The sequence below is a fragment of the Rhinolophus ferrumequinum genome, chromosome 17, assembly GCF_004115265.2.
Source record: "Rhinolophus ferrumequinum isolate MPI-CBG mRhiFer1 chromosome 17, mRhiFer1_v1.p, whole genome shotgun sequence".
NCBI lineage: Eukaryota > Metazoa > Chordata > Mammalia > Chiroptera > Rhinolophidae > Rhinolophus > Rhinolophus ferrumequinum.
The window spans coordinates 39,702,684-39,724,160 of NC_046300.1; the positions used below are offsets into that span (position 1 = coordinate 39,702,684).

General features: G+C 49.7%; 2 protein-coding genes across 5 annotated transcripts in view; one reads left to right on the top strand and one right to left on the bottom strand.

Annotated features, from left to right (window-relative positions):
- Positions 1-2,322: 2,322 nt before the first annotated feature.
- Positions 2,323-3,378, bottom strand: LOC117037042 (translation initiation factor IF-2-like). The gene is made up of 2 exons (XM_033132745.1): positions 3,174-3,378; positions 2,323-2,682 (listed from the first exon to the last, which is right to left on the bottom strand). Exons 1-2 carry the CDS (start codon positions 3,347-3,349, stop codon positions 2,352-2,354), a joined length of 507 nt encoding a protein of 168 aa, XP_032988636.1. The 5' UTR covers positions 3,350-3,378; the 3' UTR covers positions 2,323-2,351.
- PXYLP1 (2-phosphoxylose phosphatase 1) overlaps positions 2,401-21,477 on the top strand; it is a 59,516-nt gene continuing 40,439 nt past the window's right edge. The window contains exon 1 of one of the 4 annotated variants that reach the window (XM_033132739.1): positions 2,401-2,532. The gene's annotated coding sequence lies outside the window, so the exon portion shown is untranslated. Of the gene's footprint in view, positions 2,533-2,957; positions 3,107-3,751; positions 3,874-19,967; positions 20,110-21,477 lie in introns of those variants that run through there. The other 3 variants (XM_033132740.1, XM_033132743.1, XM_033132742.1) reach the window with 3 other exon arrangements.

The following is a 21,477-nucleotide window of genomic DNA, read 5'->3' on the forward strand; positions in this document are numbered from 1 at the left end:
GCTTCCCATATATATTTTCCCTATAGGAACCTTTTCCTGTAGCCCCTTCCTCCTTTATGGCTCAGCCCTGAGGTGTTATTGCCCTAAGGGGCAGGGCAGGGTGGGTACCACGCAGAACACAAAATCCACAGGGAGGAGGAAGGAGACACCTCCTCCAGAATGGTGGGTGGCATAGAAGCCCTCAGGGAATAGCAAATGTGGGGAAAGAGACTGGAGAGAATGAGTCTGGGCAGAGCACATGTGGGTTCCCAGAGGGGCCTGAGGCCACCTCTGGGCCAGGTCTTCACCTAGGGAGGCGTATGGTATAAAGTCGGAAATCCCAGGTATGTTGAGGAGGAAGCTGAAAGCAGCGATGGCCTGTGCCCCACTTTCTGTTTGGAACTCTGTCCCAGAATGCCGCGGGCCAACACAGGAGGGATGCAGCAAAGTGAAGTGCTGGTGTGGCGTATTTTGTGGGTTCCAAATGGTGCCTCTGAGTCACCTACAGTCCCCCTGTGACAGAGAAGGGATCCCAGAGCAGCCACATGTTCCCTGTGGGGCATGAAAACGTAGCTGAGAAAGAGGGAACAACTCAACATTGGGTCACAGTGTCTGGGAGAACAAGACGGACTGGTGACCAAATCCTGCCAATCTGAGTCAGGCCCAAGCCTTGTGGGAATGGTCGGCAAAGAAGCTGTTTTTCTGCTGGATTTATCGCTGGGAAGTTGTGAGCCTGGATCTGCTGAGGTCTCACGTGGGGCCTGAGAGTATAGCTCCCATGGAAGGAAGTGAAACTGAGAGATGGAGACTCCCTGAAGTCTTTAGTCCTAGAATTCAATCCAGGCTTGAAGCACACGTGCCCTGGGCCTTTCATTTACATAAGCCAATCGATTATTTTTTTATTTAAGCAAGTGTGAATTGGGTTGTCATTTACAGCAGAAGGTGCCCTAACTAACCCATGTTGGGAAGAGGGAGGCAGCACCAGCCCAGGCGTAGAGCCTGGAACTAGTGAGAGGACAATCAAGAGGAGCCTGTAGATGGACATGTTTGGTGGGATGGGCTGCATGAGAGCCAGGTAGGAACGTCTGTGGTGATGCTAAAGGTGAGTAAAAGATTTTGTGCTGGGAGATACATGGTTCAGGGACTGGGTGGGGTTGTGTCAGCAGTCAGGGCAGGAAGGAGCTGAGGACAGTGTGGCCTTATGGGAATGAGGTGAGAAGAGAAGGTTAGCAGGGTTTGGAAGCAAATACTGACTGGACATTCAGCCTTCAGGTGAGGAAGGTATCCCAGGTGGCTGGGAGAATGGTGAGACCACAGAGTAGATGGGGTTGGGAGCCGAGAAGACCGAATTTGGTGCAAGACATGCTGAGTTGAGATGGAAAACCAGAGAGTAGGTAGAAATACGGGTAAAATATCTGGATATAGTGGGTAGATAGGGAGCTATCAATACAGGAGTGAAATTATAGGCCAAACGACTAGCTCCTCTAGAAAGTGTGCCTTTAAGTAAATACTGGTGAGTGTCTCTTTTGCTGGAGGCCAGTTGTGCTAGGGCTCGCTGTAGACCTTGAACCGACACCACAGACCTCTCTCACAATCGCAGTTGGTCAGATTATCTCCCACAGAGAAATCATGTAGGAATCACCACCAGCTGGAACCCAACATTTGAAATGACACACAAATGAGCTATCAAATCAAGTGAAACTCTCAGATGCCTCACAGAGTTGTAGAAATCTGTCAAGCGCTTCAGGGACGTGCTCTGAGGAAGCATCGGGGCTGGGGGAGAGGCTGCGCGGACCGCGACCTCCGAAGGGCGCCCGCAGACCATCCTGAGACAGAGCATCAGCGAGGTCTCCAGTTGACACACCGGGCCGGATGTAGTCGGCGCCGGAAGAGAAGCGTGGAGCAGGCTGAAGGCGGCGGGGGGCGGGGGGGGGCGGCGAGGGGAGGTGGCTGGGGCACGGTGGCCAGAATCGTGACATTTTTGAGTCCACACGGTAGTGGGAACCGGGCGGTGGCAGACTCCAAACACGCTCATCCAGCCCAGCACCGGGGCCAGGTATACGGTCCAAAGTCGCCCACACTACGGCCCCGGGCCCGGGCCGGATCTGGGTACTCCTCCTAAGTCAGAGTCCACGCAGTCCATGGTCCCAAGTCTGGCGTTGTGAGACGCGCAGCAGCCCTGCGCGCATGTGGCCGCGGTCACTGTACACGGGGGTGCCCGTGGCCGTAGCTTTTGCCGGCCGGGTTCTCTGCAGATTGGCCCGTCTCTAGGGGCTGTGTTTGGCCTCAAGGACTCAGCGTCCTCTCCGTAACCCCTCAGGCGCCCTTCTCCCCAACCGGACCGCCCCGCCTCGGCGCCTCCGGGGCGGAGCTCAAACGCGCCTGGTGCCCAGCGGGCCGAGCCCCGAGCGCGGCGAGATCAGCAGGGGGCGCTGTGGGCTGTCGCGCTGTCCCGTGGTCCGTGCGCGCGGCCCTCGCGCCGGGCGGAGCAGGCGGCGAGCGCAGAATAGGGCGCGCAGCGGCGGAGCTCGGGCCCGGCCGGGACCATGGGCGGTGAGCACGGTGCGGGCTGGGGCCCAAGTGGTCACCGTTGGGGATGAGCGGCGTGGAGACTCCAAGAGGGCAGGCGTCCCAGGGTCTGGAGTTGGGAGACCGGGGGAGTCCTCTGGACGCCCCGAGGCCGGGGCGACCCGGCAGTGTCTCCTGCGGGAGAGTGATGGCGGGGCTGGGGTCGGCTTCCGAGCACTGGTCGGAACCCCGCAACTAAACGCCCTCCTGCATCCCGCGCCTTCCTCAAACCCCAGGCCCCCGACTCCCTCCCTGCCCCAAGCCACCCACCCCCGCACGCCCGTCCTAGCCCCCGCCGCCTCTCCAAGCCCCAGCACCCTCGAACCCGTGCTGCGATTCCGCCGCCGTCTTCCCAAGCCCTCGCCCTCACCTCCGGGTGGGCGCCTCGCCCACCCCCTCTGCCTCCCGCGCCTCTCCGGCCTCGCCCGCCTCCAGCCCGCGTCCCCGCCCCTCCAACCGGCTCCGGTTCGGCCCCCGCCCTCCTGTAGCGGGATTGCAGCCCGCACTCGAGCTCCCGGAACCCCCCTTCCCAGGCAGTTCCGACCCCTCTCGTCTCCAGGTAAGAAGGCGGCGGCAACTTTTCCGCGGCCTTTCTGGGGGTGGGGCTGGCTCCTCCTGGCAGCTACCTGCGTGGGGCGTCTGCGGGTGTCCCGGGGCCCCGCGGAGGGCCGCTCCGTGGGCAGGCTGACGTGCCTGGAAGCTCAGGCGAGGACTGCGTGGTTCCGCCCGCACGGTGTTGCTTTTGCTCGTGAACTTGAATATGTCGCGATCTTTTGTCACACACATACACGCACAATTGCATCTGCTTAGGGCAGGTTGCTTTCTTTGTGGCTGCAGCGGTCTTTCAAGTTGTACCTGTGGATGGTTAAAGGATTAGTGGTGCAGGCGGATGTGGAGCCATATTTTCCAGCTTGGGCTCGGCGTTCAGCTGTAGAGAAGGGGCTCCGTGGGGAGCGAGGTTGTTACCGCCTGGGTAGCCAGTGTCTTCGTGGGAAGGCTAGGATGCTTCGTCAGCATTCAGAAAGTAAATCGGGACAGGTGTGGAATCAAATCGGCGCGAAGGGGCAAGTGTGAGGTGGATGGCCAAGGGGCCCTCAAGAGGATTTCTCAACTTGGGGACATTTGTTGCTCTTTGCAGAAGGCCCTCGGATGAAACAAACCGAGTGTGGAGCAGACAGTGCTGAGCCCAGCCTTCCAAACGTGACGTGACTGTAGACGGGGCTTGGCAACAACTTCTCCTCAGAGGTGTTGGTGCCCAGTCTGGACATCTGTGGGAAGAGAGTTTAAAGCAGATGGTTTGACAAGCCTCCTGTTCCCTGGAGAGAGGTGGGGATGCCTGGTTACAGCTTGAAAGCCAGGGCGTGAAGCCACCCCCTCCCTTCCCCTGGCTGTCATTAAGTCTTGGATTAAATTAATTGCCTATTGCAGAGAAAGGACATGTAGGGGGTACGTCTCTTTTAGGGATTAGCTCCTGGCCAGCCCGCCCTCACTGATGCGTGGCAGGCTGCCTTGGGGCACCAAGGACAGGAAGGACCACCTGGCCTCTGGAGCGCAGCACCCCGAGCAGTTGTGAAACTGATATCCGTACCTTTTTTCCTTTTGATTGGCTTGAATAGTAATGAGATCAATATTCCTTCACTCTTAAATAGTGAATTAATAAGTAACTGGCACCCAAGTCACACTGGGGCTCAGAAGGCTTTCTCGGCGTGCCCACACAATCCTGCGGGCATCTGCTTAGCGCTCACCACTCTGCTCTGCGGTGAGTTGTTGACCATCAGATGCCCCACTGGCCAGGGGAGGAGGTGGAACTAGCGCTGTGGCCCCAGCACCCAGCCTGGCACCCTGGAAGTGGTAGGTACTCAGTGTTTGTCTAGTAAAAAAAAAGAAAAACATGGATCCCCCTCTTGGCTCCAGTCTGTCTGAGTCTATAACCCATGTTTTTCCATTGTGCTGCCCTATTTTCAAAATGTCCTTAAATTGATCAAATTTTATGTGTATGTGTGTATATATATATACATTTATTCTCATTAGAGACAAACTCATTTCTGTGTGTACTTGGGCAGAGAGCTCAATTTATGGATCAGGCTCTGACAGCTGGGTTCTAACCTCAGTGGGGACTCCAGAATTTCCAGGAAGTAAAGCAGTTGTTCTTATCCCAGCATCGGGGTGAGAGGGTGACAGGCACTCTGGGATTTAAGGCTGTTTGCTGGAGGGCGAGTCCTCCACAGCTTTACCTACAGGGGCCCTGAGCTGCTGCCACAGCCCCCTTAGGCAATCCCTCATCCCTGCCCATGATGGAGGAAACACTCAGGGACACCAGCTGCCACTTGCAGAGGCCACTGGCTACTTCAGATTGCACCATCTTCACTCCATTGGGTGCTGCCCACCCCAAATAACCGCTTTCCAAGCAGAGCTCGAAGCATCCCTTCTTGCACATTTCTGGCAACGTGGTTTGCAGCTCTGCCGGGGGGAGGGAGGCAGGTGTTTTGGGATGGTGTTCCTGGCAGAGGTGGCTGTGACCCACTGGCACATGGAGCAAAGTCCAGTGCTTCTGACTCTGCCAAAGGTCAGCTCTGGAGAATACAGCCAGACGCTGAGGGGGCGGGATCACCCTGTGCCCCCTTTTCTCAGGAATCCGGGAAGAGCTGGAATTCCGATTGTCACTTGGAAGGGGGAACCTGCACTACCCACAGTTTCACGGCTGTCATGGGCTTATCTTTCTTACCCAGACTATCAGGTCTGGCTTTTACCCAGAATTCCTGCAGGTGGTGAAAATCTATTTTCTAGAAGAGGTTTAATTAATGCCTGTGACTTGTGAGTGAGAGAGAAAAAGAGGGAGGGAAGGAGGCTGGGAGGAACTGAGACTGACTGCTCCGGAGGTGGGTAGGCAAAAGACGGGAGAATAGCCAAGGTCCTAAAAATTCAGAGGAGATTTCAACCCTGGAACAAGGTTCTTGGTTGGTGGATTAGGACTTGCGCCCACATTCTGGTGTGGGGGTTACCATCAGGAGTGAAGTCACCACAACAGGAAAAAAGGCCCTGAAATGACCTGAAATAAGGTTTCTAGGCCCACTGTTGTGGCTTCCAGAAAGCTTTGAAAGCCAGCCGAGAGATGAGCTTAGCAAGGTGGGAGAGCACTGAGCCATTTTAAGTTTTTGAATGAGGGTTGTGCCCCTTTGGATATGGTGGCTTGAGCGACATTGGTCTGGAGGTGCCACCTCACACCTGAGATGCTGAAGGAAGGGCGAGTCCAGGGGAGTGGCTAAGGTGGAAGCAGCCAGGAGGGTCTGTGCACCCGCGTTTAGGGGGTGAAGAAGAGGCACCAGCTGCCTTCTGGTGGGGTGGTGGGCTTTTGACAGAAGCAGCCTCCCAGGGCCCTGTCTGGAACCTGCTCGGCAGCCTTGCAGATGGATTAGGGCCTGTGGAAGTCCATAAACCCAGAGGTACTACAAAGCACCCGTTAACCAGGAATGAATTACAGGGTCTGCTCTGAGTCCAAAAGGTAGGAAGGCCGGAGTGGCGTCACTGAGCCACAGACTCCAGCCTGCTAGCCTCCACCCTAGAACCAGCAGGCTGCCCTGAATGCCTGGGCCTGGCTTGGGGAAGACACTGCTTTTTGGAAAGGAACATGTCACTCAGCTTCCTTCCAGAGCATGAAGGAAGTTAATGATTAAAAAGGCACTGAGAAAAGACCTTGGAGGAGCCTTGTGGAGTAGTTCCTGCAGCCAGGAGGCCACCTTCACATATCCTCTTGGCCGGGTCGTCCATGCGTCCCTCTGTCTCTCCCTGTCTTCCTCCCCTGCCCCAGCCCCATCCTTCTGCACTATACACACTGGGAGAGCCTCCTTTGTGCTGGTGCTCTGCGGCAGGGGAAAGTTGGGGCAACTCACACATCTAGTGGTAGCAACTGTAGAACCTCGAACATTCTGTTTGCACTGTCACTTCCCCAACATGCACACATTCACGTTTCTGTATTACTAGGCATACCTTTATTCATTTGCTTACCACTCTCTGTGCCTCTGTGTATAAACCAGCTTCCTTAGAGAGAGAACTATAATCAACAGCATAGAAACCGGAGCTTTACAAAACAGACTGAGTGGAACATTATTGCACCTAGTTTTGACACCGCCTCTCCCTCCTCTTCTCTCACCTCCTGTGTGTGGTTGGAGTCATCATTTATACCAAATTTACAAACAGTTTGAATACTATTCGTCCTCCCCCTCAATTATATGGATACAGGTGTCTTTCCAACCAACAAAACCACAGCTTGCTTTCTCAGACCTACCTCATTCTTGGATGCAACGCCAAACTTCAGGCCTTCAGAGCTTTAGTAATATCACTTTGAGCTTTTTACATGGGAAATAAAATGCTCTTGCTTGCTAATTTTGTCATCTGCTAATATAGGAGAATCTGAAGTTGGAGTAAAACATTGACTGCCTCGCTAACTCTTTATGCTTCTAAAATGAATGAAGCAGCGGGATCAATGTAGAGAAACGTTATTAAAGTTGTAGTAGGAATGTCTGGAAGCTCAGAAATAATAATGGAGGGACACAATCTTACGGGAATTACTAAGCTTTAAACATTGTTACTAAAATGTGGAGAGAGACATAGGAACTTCTATAGTATAGGAAAGTACAGGATTTTGACAAGTATAGATTGATTAATATTAGAAATTTTGATCTGTCATTATGTTGAAATATACTAACTATTATGATCATACATTATGCTTACATAGTACTTTTTATAAATAGGCAACTATATCCCTGATCTCATTCAATCCTTCCAGAGTCTGGGATCTTCTTAGAGATGGAGAAACAGGACCACAGGGGGTTTAAAAGGCTTCCCTTAGAATTCACATATCTTGAACAGAGAATACAATGTAAACCTAGATATTTCTGCTACAGTTGCTTGATAACCAAATGTGGTTACACAGTTATTTGAAAATTATGGGCGGTCTCCAGCTTAGGTATCAATTTTCCTTAACAGTCAAACAAACAGCAACAGTGTGTGCTTAGCACCACCAGAAACCTGGGAGATTCCTCCGGGTTTGGGGATGTCAGAGGTTCTCTGGTGACTTCCTAATACTGGCATACCTGACTTTGGTTTGCGTGCCGCACAGTGTCGTGGTTAAGAGTATAGATTCGGAAGCCAGACTGGCTTTGAATCCTGGATCTACCATTACTAGCTTTGCATCGTTGGGCTAATTACTTAACCTCTCTGTGCCTCAGTTTATTCATTTGTAAAACTGGGCGGATGATAATAATACCTACCCCCCATGTATTGTTGTGAAGCTGAAATGAGATTGTATATGACGATCTTAGAGCAGTGCCTTGCACATACTACGTGCTTTAAAAAGGGTTAGTGGTTATCACTCGTCATTCATTCCCTAAAAATACATTCATGTTTCCAGCAGACTGCACTGAGACGATGAATATAGGCAGGAAAATGGATTAAGACACACATAGTGCCTGTCCTCATAGAACAGAGGACATTCTACTTAAGTTCACAGCAAAGGACATAAATGGTAATTCAGACGTCTCTCCGCTGCCCATCTGGCTCTTGGCCATCTGTCATGGCTGTGACAGACTGGGGTGTGGCCTAGTGTTGGCCATGGGGGGGAAGGGGACTGATGCCCGTTAGCCAGTATACACTGGTATGATGTGGCCTTGCCAGCTATTTAAGACAGGTACTCGTTTGATTGGTCTGTGTCTGACACGTGCTGGTTGTTAATGATGTAACTGTCGCTCGTGGCCGAGGGCTGTTAGTAGGAAGTGTGATAAGAGGCCACACACACACTCAGTATGTACTCACCGTGTTGCCAGCACAGTTCTTGGTCCTGGTCCACAGCGTACTGCCCTAGCCAGTGTTTCCGACTGCCTCTTCAGCAGCCCCAGAAGCCCAAGAGACCACCAGAGACCCAGTTCTCTGGGTGAGGAATGGCATAGCTGCTCCCGAGGGCAGGCAGGGGACCTGAGGCCGAAGGCCAAGCACCGTATTTCCTGTGTCTTCCGGCCGGTCTCTGGGAAACCGTATTGACAGCCTTGGGTTTAATAACTGGTCCTGCAAAGGGCGGTCCTTCGTCCTCAGCCCTTGCCCTCACTGGCTCCCTGTGTCCTCCTGTGTCATGAGGGAGCAGGCAGCCTGCCCATCTCGCCCCTGCCGTCACCCAGCTGGCAGAGGCTTCCAGGAACAGGCCTGAGGACTAGAGAGACCTTCTGCGATTGCTGCCTCGGGAGCCTGAGCACGTCTCTGCCTTGTGAGTGTCATTAGCATACCCTGTGCTCTGCACTGGAGTGCTGTAGACCAATAAGTGGCAGTCAGACTGGAAACCTGACCACCCCAGTGCCTGCTTATTTTTAAACTACTGGAATTTAAAGTCAATGAGACTTTGTCTTTTGTTTTAATACTTGCCCCACACTTGGAAAATAAAGAAATAGCAAATAATGACGTTCATAAAAAAAAAAAAAAAGATAAAAAGAAGAAGAACCAAAACATTTACTTGTATGTAAGCAGAACTGAATTAAAAGAAGGAAAACCTTGGGGCTGCGGATGGCTCAGTTGGTTAGAGTGCGAGCTCTGAACAACAGGGTTGCCGGTTCGATTCCCACATGGGCCAGTGAGCTGCACCCTCCACAACTAGATTGAAGACCACGAGCTGCTGATGAGCTTCTGGAGGGACGGCCGGATGTCTCAGTGGATTAGACGGTGAGCTCTAAACAACAAGGTTGCTGGTTCAATTCCCATATGGGCTGCGCCCCCTGCAACTAAAGATTGAAAATGGCAACTGGACTTGGAACTGAGCTGCGCCCTCCACAACTAGATTGAAGGACAATTACTTGGAGCTGATGGGCCCTGGAGAAACACACTGTTCCCCAGTATTCCCCAATAAAGTAAAATAAAAAAACAAGGAAAACCTTTTCTCCAGTTTCCAAATGGTTCCCCCAGGTACTCTGACTTCTCTGGTCTTGGTTGCCTGTTGATTTCCCAGGTAATCAACTGGGGTCTTTTGTCCCCAGTTTGTCTCCATCACAGTTCCTAATGGAAACACAGACCTGAAAAAAAATCAAAGCTTGGACACTTATGGTCAAAGGTTGTGGCATGGACAGTATATAAATATATATATATATTTGGCTGTCTTCAGGGTGAAAAATTACTGTGTCTTTGAAAAAGAAATTATATTTTAGGTGATGGCTAACGTCAGCAGGCAAGAAGATCTAAGCAAGGCTGCCTCATCGTCAGTTCACATAATTTCCAGCATTTCTAAGTTAATGGCATATGATTTTTTATTTTCTCCTCTTGTGCATCTTGCTGTAATGACTGCTGATTATCTTGAAACAGCTGCATTAATTGATGGTGTTTAACGACTCAGCGTACAGCAAGTAATTGCAGTTGGCTTGGCTGAGCACAGCACATTCTTTCCACTGACTTTTTAGCTTGAGGAGTGTTTGCTCTGCGTGCAGGATGCCAGAAGGGGAGCTGGGAACTCGTTGCCTCTGCCCACATTCCACTGGGACAGCATGTGTCATCACAGCATCCCGTTGCCACTGTATCAGGATTGTCCACCCATGGGCCCCGTTTGACTGGGAGCTCCCAGAGGGCCGGGGCCACACCCAGCTCATCAATAAATCTTCAGCCCTTGGCACAAGGGCTGGCATGAAACAGGCCCTCATAAAAGTTGGGTGAATGAATGAGTGGTTGCAAAGCCGTAAGGATTGTGTTTGGTTTCGAGTAACGGAAAGTTCTACCGGAGCAACGTAAACAAATAATGGTTTATTTTTCTCATGTAACAAGATGTCTGAAGGTAGGTGGTTGCTGGCATTGGTTTCAACGGCTGTTGTATGTCTGGACTGACATTTCTGTTATTTTCTGGCCTTTCCTTCCGGATGGCAAAATGGCTGCTGCAGGAAGGCGATGCAAGCCACATTGGTACCTTTTATCAGGAAAGTAGGCATTTTCTTCAAAACGCCCAGCACATTGCCCCAGACATTTCATAGCCAGAACATTGTCTCGGTTAAAAGGGCCACGTGAGTATTTAGCAGGGCACATTGATACATAGAATAGTTAGGTGGGCTCACCAATGAAAAAAAAGCAAATCAAATATGTTTAATGGCTCACATAGGCCAGACATTTACGTTTTGCTTACACGAAGTTCAAAATGGCTGTTTCTGATCAGTGGAGGGGCTCTCCTCCAAGAGGTGATTCAGGCGCCCAGGCTTTGCAGGCTGCCATGCTTGTTGGCATCAATCAGCACAAGAGGAAGGAGCATGAACGATGGTGCGGGAGGATTTTATGGACCAAACTTGGAGGTGGTGAATGACTTCCCCTGACATCCCATTGGCCAGGGCTCAGTCACATGGTCACACCTCCTGCAAGGGAGGCTGGGAAAGGTGGTCCAGCCCGGTGCCTAAGAGGAAGACAGAAGGGTTTCATGATTAGCTGGCAATCTCTGCCACATTGTCCTTCCCCTCTTCCAAATCAAGATTCTCTTAGGAAGAAGGAATGAACATTGAGGGGCAACTGGGGGTGTCTGTCTTAGAAGATAATACTGTGCTAAGAAGACACCAGTCAAAACTAAAAATAGTCCTTATTCCCAGATCATCTGTCTTCAATCCCTGCTTCTGTTCCCACCTTTGAGAACTGGGCCAGCAGGACCATGGAAGGGCCTCATTAGCCCTGTTTCTTGCCCCAGGGCATGTTCTTAACAGCTTTGTGGGAATGATTTCTAGTTGAACTCCCTGAGCATTCGGCGGATACCCCAGAAGACATGGCCTTCAGCACCCCCAAGTCCAGAGGAGCCTATGAGAGCCCCGAGCCTTCCCTGTGAGCCTGTAAGGGCCCCACTTCCTCCGCCTTCCAAAGTGTGTCTTCCTCTTCAGCGCCGACCCGGGCCACATCCAGAAGGGAGGAGAGGAGAGGACACAGCAAGGAGTGACCTCTGCTTCCCACCTGAATTCACTGAGAAATGTTTTCGCAACCACTTCCTACTATTTGTTTTCAGTACAAGTTAATGAAGGATCCGTTCATTGATGTATTGAGTTTTAGCGTTTCGTTCTTGTTCGGTGTGTGGTAGGTTTCTGTTACAGCATTCTTCTTGGTGCCCTTTTTCCCTCCCTCCTTCCCTCCCTCCCTCCCTTCCCCCACACACCTACTGAGCATCTGTTGCTTACTCAGCTCTGTGTCCACCCCGCCTGGGGGAGGCGGACACGGAGGCTGGCGTGAGCCTCTGATGTGGGTGAGTGTAGTGGGAGGGCGGTGGTTGCCCAGTGCTGGGGACCTCCCCCAGCCTTGGGGTCAGTGAGGGCTTTCAGGGGGAGGTGGCAAAAGTTAACCAGATCAAGGATGGCATCTGGGCTAAGAGAGTGAAATGAGCACAGACCCTGAGTTGGGAGAGGGGACAGGCAGGGTTTCAGGAGGACCTGTGAGTTGTCCAGGGTCCCGGAGTTGGGTCGGGATGGTGCGGCCATTCACTCATTAAACACCGTTAAGAACAAGGCAGATAAGGTCCCAGCCGTGAGGGAGTGCAGGGCGTGGGACTGCAATGGGGGAGGAGGCTGCAGAGGAAGTTGGCCCGAATTTGAGGAAGGCTTGGCTGCTGTCCCAGACGGCTCTGAAGGGTTTGCTGTTGGAGGCCGAGTAGGAAATGTGCCCCTTGGCTTGTGCCATCACCTCTCTTGCCCCGTGCCTCTGTCTCCGATTTCTTGTCTGGTTCTTTGCCCAGGCATGACTCAGCCTATAAAAGTAGAAGCTAGCATTGGAATACTAGCATGTCGGTGGTGAGGAAAGCTGCAACTATTGTTACCGATCACGATATGTGCTAGCACGGTTTTGGATGGAGTAGTTTCTTTGAGCCCCAAGGATGGGCTTCTAAAGTTGGCTAACAATTTATTTTACTCCTTGCAACTCACACCAGTCCTTGTGACCACTCGGCTCAGAGTGTGTCCTCGCTGTGCCGTGACCCACCCTGTGAGCACATTGAATGAACACTGAACGCTGAAATCCACCAAGTGACGGCTTGCCTTGCCATGGGCCGGCCTGCGTGGGGGGGCCTGGTCATCCCCACGAGGCCACGCGGTCCCTCGGGTTTACCTCAGGCAGGAACTAGGTCTGCGCTGCCTGAGCCTGCGGAGAGGACTGGCTCTCACCAGCTGGCACTTTTGCTTTTCCTCTCCCCGAGGAGATGAGGGCTGAGCCTGGGTATTGAAGATGGGCCATGAGCTGCCTTTATTGTGATGAATGGCCCCAAGGGTGGCCTATTTCATTCTCCCTCCCCAGCCCTATTTATTAGGGTGGAATTGGCAGTTGCGTGCGGAGGGCAGGGGGTAGGGAGGAACGTTCCGGCTAGTCTAAGCCCAGTGCTGGTTGGAGGGCCCTTTGTTTCCAGGTAGGGGAATCTCAGGCGTAGACAGAACCTCAGGCCAGTGCTGTGGTGTTTACTGGGTGCCTTCGTGGATAAGGGCTGTAGGGAATGTGCAGAATAATAAAAGGAGGAGGAGGATCCTCACTACCTGTGATATTATAATTTATAATAAGAAACATATTTGTTCCTTGCTCCGATTGCTGGCCTGGAGCTCCTAAAATCCTTGCAGTTTTCTGTGAGGACAGCAATAATGGTGTCTTTTGTTATATTGAGGCGACTTTTGCAAAGCCCCCAGATAACCTAAGGATGGAGGCTGGTTGCTAGGGAACCCCTCCATGTGTTTGAGGGTTGGAACTTGCAGTCCTACACTTAGACCTCCTGGGGGGGGAGAGAGGCTAGAGGTTGAGTTCAGTCACCAGTGGCCAATGACTTAATCAATCAGCCGTACCGAGGTAATGAAACCTCCGTAAAACCCCAGAAGGACAGGAGCTTCCAGGTTGGTGCACATGTGGAGACTGGGGAGAGTGGTGGGCTTGGAGAGAGCAGGAAGGCTATGCGTCCTTTTCCATCTATGTTGCCCTATGCATCTCTTCCATCTGGCTGTTCCCGAGTTATATCCCTTTATAATAAACCAGAAATCGAGTGAGTAAAATATTGCTCTGAGTTCTGTGAGCTGCCCAAAGAGGGGGTCATTGGAAGCTCCAATCTACAGCCAGTTGGTGAGAAGTATAGGGGACAACCTGGATTTGTGATGGACGTCTGAAGTGGTGAGGGGGCAGTCTTGTGGGACTGAGCCCTGACCCTGTAGTGGACAGTGGAGACACTATCTCCAGGTAGACAGGGTCAGCACTGAGTTGAATGGTAAGATACCCAGCTGGTGTCAGAGAATTGCTTGATGATGTGGGGGGCGGAAAACCCCACCACACACACTGGAATTGGGTGCAGAGTCGTTACTACCCTGAGTGCTTTCCAGGCAATATCTCAGCTCATCCCTTCTACCACCCCGTGATGTGAATAATTTCACATTCTACTAGCACGTAAGCTCCATGAAGGTAGGAATTTTGGAATGATTTGGTTACTACTGATCCCCATTTTCTATGACTGTACTTTGCAAAAAGCAGATGCTCGGTAAATATTTCTTGTATGAATAATTGAATACCATTTATAGGTAAGAAAACTGCAGCCAGGAGAGATTAAGTAATTTTCCTGAGGTGCCACAGCTGGAAGGTGGCAGAGTCAAAGGCCTGGATCTCTGTCCCAGGGAAGGCCCACAGCCTGTCTAGCCTGCCATTCTGACCAAATGCAACCTTGGCAAAACCCATCAATTGTGTAATGATGAGCTGCAAGCCCTCCTATTTGAAGGTCCAGAAGGTTGTCTGTGTTCTTGCTGCTGGTACCTGGCTATAACTCAAGGGGAGGATGACTGTGCAGTAGCGTGTCCATCAGCAGCTCCTCAATGATGACTACAAGGCACCTTCATCCTGTCGTCATGTGTGCAGGAACCTTCTGTGCCTCCTCCTCCTTTAGGGAACCTAGTCTGGCCCTAACCATTCTCCATACGGATCACTGATGAGTCACTGCTTAAAGCCTGCTGTCAGTCAACAGTCCAGGGAGGTGTGGGCTTCACACACACACACACACACACACACACCCGCCTCTGGTACCTCTGTACACATAGCGTCTCCTCCTTGAAATGCCTGTTCACATGTGGCACGCCCACTAACATCCTCCCTGCCCTTTTAGTCTTAACACTGTTTCTGCCTCTTCCCTGAGGCTCTCTCTGAGCATCAGAGCACAAAGAGCCCCGCCCCCAGCCCATACAGCCTCGGCTGTCTGTGCAGTGCATTTCCTAACGGCGTTCCGGGAGGCCTGGGTTCTCTTAGTAAACTGCTTTTATTTTTCTTACATTTCAGGTTCCATGTTGCGTTGAGTTTTGAAAAGAGGTCCTCTTTCAAAACTACTGATCTCTTTATAATTTATCATGTACCTGCCTGGTAACATCTTACTTAACTCCATTGTTTAAAAATATTTTAAATAAGGTTTATAGTTTTCTTTTTTCCTGGGTCTGGTTATAAAAGTAATACATGTTTGTTTAAGAAAGTTTAGAAAATGCAAAACAAAAAAAAAAGGTAAATGAGAAAAGAAGTCTTTCAGGACCCCACTACGTGCTTCAAGAGTGGTAAGCCAACCTTACATCTTGTAATTTGTTTTAAAGAAAATTAAGTATGAGGTGCTTGCTCATTGTGGTTTTGATTTGCATTTCCCTGGTGATCCGTCATGTTGAGCCTCTTTCCATGTGCTTGTTGGCCATTTGGATGTCTTCTTTGAAATAATGTTTATTCCGTTCTTCTGCCCATTTTTTAAATCAGAGTGTTTGGTTTTTTGCTATTGAGTGATGTAAGTTCTTTATGTGTTTTGGACATTGACATCTTATCCAATATATGATGATTTGCAAATATTTTTTCCCATTCCATAGGTTGCCTTTTCATTTTGTTGATTATTTCTTTTGCCGGCAGAAGCTTTTTAGTTTGATGTGATCCCACGTGTTTATTTTTGCTTTTGGTCTCAAATCCAAAAAAATCATTGCCAAGACCAATGTCAAGAAGCTTACCCCCTGTGTTTTTTTCTAGGTGTTTTAGGGTTACAGATCTTTCAGTCAAGTCTTGAATCCATTTTGAATTAATTTTTGTGTATGGTGTAAAATAGGGGTGCAGTTTCATTCTTTTGCATATGGCTTTTTAGTTTTCCCAACACCATTTATGGAAGAGACTGTCCTTTCCCCACTGTATATTCCTGGATCCTTTGTTGTGAATTAATTGACTATATACATGTGGGTTTTTTCTGGGCTCTCTATTCTGTTCCATTGATCTAAGTGTCTGTTTTTATGCCAATACCATACTGTTTTGATTCTATAGCTTTGTAATATAGTTTGAAATCAGGAAATGTGATGCCCCCAGCTTTGTTCTTCTTTCTCAAGATTGCTTTGGCTATTCGGGGTCTTTTGTGGTTCCATATAAATTTTAGGGTAGTTTTTTCTATTTCTGTGAAAAACGCCATTGGAATTTTGATAGAATCTGTCAATTGCTTTGGGTACTGTGGACATTTAATCAATATTCTTCCAAATCATGAGCACAGAACATCTTTCCATTTATTGGTCTTTGATTTCTTTCTTCAACGTCTTAAACAGTTTTCAGTGTACAGATCTCTCACCTCTTTAATTGAATTTATTGCTAGGTATTTTTGATGCAGTTGTAAATGGGATTTTTTTCTTAATACATACCTCTGATTGTTGTTAGTGCATAGAAATGCAATTGATTTTTGTGTTGTGATTTCTTATCCTGCAACTTCACTGAATTTGTTTATTTGTTCACAGTTTTTTGGTGGAGTCTTTAGGGTTTTCTACATAAAAGAACGTGTCACCTCCAAATAGATACCATTTTGCTTCCAATCTGATTGGGATGCCTTTTACTTCTTTCTCTTGCCTAATTGCTGTGACGGTTGAGTAACAGTGGTGAGAGTGGCATCCTTGTCTTGTTCTGAAAAGCTTTCAGGTTTTCACCTTTGCGTATGATAAGTACCACTGACTTTGAGGCTTGTGTGTCATTACAGCTTTTACCAAAGCTGAATCAAAGTTTTGGAGGTTATAACTGTTCTTCCCGACTTTATTGGAAGGGAGCTGGAGCTAGACAGAAATTCAGAGTCCTTCCCAAGCTAAATGCTTGTGATTCTATGTGTTCTTAACTCTGTCTTTGTTTCACTTGTCTCTTTATAAGTGAAAGGTGAATTTAAAAATGTTTTACGAGCCTTTTTTGAATTAGAGAATCCTTAGATCGCAGCACATGGAGGCCTGTTAGAGGTCACACATGTCAGCCCCCACAGTAACCCCAGCCAGTGGCTGCCCGCACTTGACCACCTCCTTGGGCAGGAGGGCTGGCTCATTCTATACTGTACGGATGCTGCCTGCCTCCCACTGAACCACCTGACAGTTTTCTAAAAGATGTTTAAGGACATGGAGTTCCTGCCCACGGGCACTGGCAGTGATAACTATCCACAGAGGACCTGCTGGCCCATGCTTTGTCATGACTGAGTCACGGACTGGGCAGCAATGAGCACAGGGTTTTGTCAAAGCTCTGTAGGTGCGTGTGCTCCCAGCCTGCAAAAGGCCTCACGGGGTGAAATGCCTTCCTCTACGGTGTACGAGGGCGCTTCCGGTCGTGTATCCATCCAGAGCAAAACTGTTTCTGTGTAGTATCGTTCACACAGAAGATGCAGCTTTCCGAAAGCGTAAGTGGCCGTGGCCACCTGCACTTTCAGGTGTGCCTGATTCACTGTGATTCTCAGGCCCTTGTGCTTTTTTTCTTGCCTTTAAAAACATGACTTTTGCCACCTGCGTCTTCATTGTACACCACTTGTGTTTGGATTTTTGCAGCCCTGCCTATTAATCCTTGTGTGCTTTCCTTGACATTTTAAGAAACTTTTAATTGACACAGTTTGCTGGCAAAATAAAAAGAATCAGTGATATTTTTTAAGTGGCTTTGTGGTGAGTAAACCATGCCAACTGCAGGTTCTCCATTTTTGTTGTTGAGACAGTGACAGTTGCTCTTGACATTCTAAAACAAGAATACCATTTTCAGATGTAGCTACTTCTAAAACTTAAGAATAAGCAAAGCCACGAAGTGGAATGGAATACAGACTTCTCCCAAAATGTCAGGGGTAGAAAAACCACGGAAGAAAACCTAAAAGTTAAACTCCTGGCTTGATGCACTAGTGATTTCAATCTGGTCTGGTGCTGAGAAATGCTAGCCACCTTGAGCTGGAGACAACCTCAAAAGAGAAAACGACACGAACGTGTGGTTCACAAACAAGAAAAAAATACCCCATTCATTTCAGGGATTTAAAAATACTAAATCTGCAGGTTATCCGCGTCAGCTCCTTTCTGGAGAGAAACGGTAGGTAAATAATTTGTGCCGCATATTTAAACACATGTAAAATAGGAATCCAAGGTCTTGCCAGTAGAGCATGCCCAGTCTGAGGGCTGACGGGCGCTGCTCTGCCATTTGTCAACTGCTGAATTATACGTGCGCAAACCACCGCTGAGGTTTCTTGAACATGTAATTACGACGGTGTGTGCTTTGATTGCTAGATCTGAAAAGTGCTGGTACTGTCGTCAGATGGCTGGGTTTGAGAATAATTTTTTAGAATAATCGTGCGTGTTGTCAAGCCTTCTCAAAGTGGGGGTTGTTGCAGACATCCCCCTGCTCCTGTGCTCCTAAAAGAACTCTGATCTGTGCAGGCCTCCACCCTCACCCTCCCTGCGTGGGTCTCCGCCAGGAGGGGCATCCAGTTGGTTTTACCCGATTGTTGTGGCCCATTTCGGTGCCATTGATTGGTTTGGGCATTGGCCCCGGCACAGCTCTGGCCGTTACACTCAGGGGAAGTCTGCTGGAGGGTTTCTGGAAAGCTGCCGCTGCTGCTAGTAGAAACGTGTACATTGTCCCTTCTGCCTCTGCAGATTGCTAAGTATGACAGTGAGGCCTGGGAGTTTGGCCACAGTGTTAGGATCCTTGAGGGAAGCTGTCCCAGGGATAGGACAACACCGTGATGTCAGAGAGCCCAGAGATGGAAAGATCCTGACTTCCTGATGATGTCTTTGAGTTGCTGAATGAACAACTGATCCTAATACTGTGACTTGTTATGCGAGAATGTTGATGAGACCCTTTGCATTCGCTAGTGTTTTCTGTTACTGGCAGCCAAACCCTGGTCATAGATGCATGCATTATTTAAGATAAAACAAAAAAATAAAACTGCGAAAGAACAAAGGTTCCTACAACCATGTCTCATTTGTATCATATCTAAGAGTGACATACAGCCTCATCAGTGACAAGAGCTTCCTGCTTAATGCAGTTTATCCTGAATGTGTATGTGCTTATTCGTCCCTATCTAAGAGGGGACCCCGAGGAAGAGGACTTTTAGTGCTAGTGGCAAGTTCTAGTTAGAAGACCAGTTTGGCTGCTTTAACAAAAGAGAGCTAGCAATGATTTTAAAAGGTTGTGAGATTGATTTTTTCTCTCTCTCAATATAATTTGAGCTGATAGGCAGTCAAGGAGATGGGTGGCCTCTCCCATGGGGTCATCCAGGGTTGTTTTCTGTCATCCACTAGGGTGTCTCTATGTACATCAAGAAAGCTGGCTCACCACCACTCCAGTGATTCAGAGCATGGGAAAGGGGGGAACAGGAAGGTCAGTGTGGGATTGCACGTATTACTTTCGATCACAACTCATTGGCCAGAACTTAATCATATGACAACTAGTTGCAAGGAAGTCTGGGAAATATTATCTCTAGCCGGGTGGCTATGTATCCAGCTAAAACCTAGAGGGTTCTTTAAGGAAGAAGGGGAAGAATAGACATTGGTGGATAGTTAGAAGCGTCTGCCACATCGTGTGTCCTCTGCAGTGAAGAGGAATAACATGATGAAGAGAGTGCGAGGTGCCACTCTGATTGTGAAGCAAGGGTTTGAGCCACGAGGGCCTGGCTCCCTGAGCAGCCGCAAGCCTTGTGCTGCTTCTGGCCTGGCCTGGCCTGGCCTCTCTTCCGGTCCACCAAGAGACGTGAACCAAGTGGTGTATAAAACCCCATTCAAACTCTGACTTTCCTTGGCATGGTTCCATGGGCGTTCTATTTCTAGAGTAGGGGCAGAGACGGGGGCAGGCAGAGTGAGCGTTTCACATGTGGATGATGGGTATTAATACCGTAAGAGAAGTACTGCTCACTTTTACTGAGCATTTATTAGGAGCCAGATACTGTGTCCCTTACACATGTTAATTCCATTAACCCCTACACAGCCTGTGAGATGGATTCTGTGCTTATTCCCACCTCATAGATGGGGAAACTGGCTCAGTAAGGGTTGGAGAAGGACTCTGGACCTTGCCAACTCACCCCTGAGCCCATGCGCTTCACTGTGTGGTGTGGGAAGGAGCGGGACAGGAGGTGGGATTTGTGGGGTGTGGCCAGATCAGAAGAGCATTGGGTCTGATGCTACCCTTTGTCCAGGGCCAGCTTTGGGACTGATCCGCAGTGTGTGCGCCCCACTGGTTACCCCCTAGCCAGGACGTGACTGTTGCCATTCCTGTCACATGGGGGCATGATATAATGGATTACATCACCCCTCACTACCCCAGGGTAGAAGACAGGCTGTTCTTCAGGAGGTGAGTACCTGCACGAAAGAGGAGCTCTGGGAGTGTCAGCTGTGGGGCAAAGTGCAGAATGTTCAAGGGGAGGCCCACCACACAGCTCTTAGGCGTCCTTTACGGGGTCGCCCCTGCTGAGAAGAGCAGGGAGGCCTCTGGGCCTGCTCCTGTCCTGTATTCCCAAAGGAAGCTGGTGCTGGGGAGAGCTAGAATCCTGGCCTAGAAAATGAGGGTTGGTCCATGAATTGGCCCATCTCTCACGCTGGCACTACTTGGTGGCATGGATCCTGGGATCAACCCCTCTCCCTGCTCCGACCTGGAAGTCCGTGGCTTTGTGCCCAGAGGGGACTCCAAGCAGTGTGTTGTCTGTTCCCCTTGGGGCCAGTGGGTAGGGAGAGCGAGGCCCTTGCTGCTCACCTGCCTGTGGATACCAGGCCAGAGGCAAACCCTCCCCTTGGAGGAGCAGACAGAGACAAGGTGGGAGCTCCCCAGCCCAGCCCAGCCCCTGTGCGGCCTCTGGGCAGCCAGCTTTTGCCGGACACAGCAGACTCACTGCATGTGCAGCTGTTGAGTGGTGCCTGGATTCACCCACCTTCCTTCTCTGGCTCCTCTCACACATAAACGATGCAAACTCACTACTACCCCTAACAGTCAGTACAGTCTTACTTAGTGCTCTTTCTTTGGTTCATTCTGTTTTCCTAAAGTGCAATTACAAATGCTCCAGCTCCAATCTGCTCTTCAAAACTGAGCTCTGGCTGAGCCTCCTCGAGGAAAACTACCCACCCTCTCTGGGCCTGGGTGGGTCTCTTCCCCTCCACCATCCCACTTCCCCCAGTGGTACTGGTTTCATATGGCCTAATGGTCTATTTATATTTACTCATAGCTCCACTGACCAGACCCTGCTCTTGCTTTTTTTTTTTTTTTTAACTTTTAATTTCAAACATACACAAAAGCAGAGAGGGCTGTATAACGCACCTTCAAGGATCCATCACCCAACTTCAACAGTTGTCAACACTTTGCCAATCTTGTTTCATTACTTCCTTCTTACCTCCCCCGCCCCAATATTTTAAAGCAATTCCTAGATCTCGTATCATTTTTTTCCACAAATACTTTCATACGTTTCAGAGTGAGCTTTAAGATGGCAAAAACTGTTCTATATCCTGTGTCCGCAGCACTTTAGATGGTGCCCGACACGTACTGGCTCTTGGAAAACATGTTGTTTTGAATTGACTGACTAGATGAACGAATTGTTTCAACTTTTAGAACTGAGTCTGCAAATTAGATGGAATGTGAATAACTGGAATGTGAATAGTTGCTGGGAGCCCACAGTTTCCTTGGTGCCTGTTCCACTGCCGGGGGTTTCCAGGAGGTTCAGGAATCCGTCAT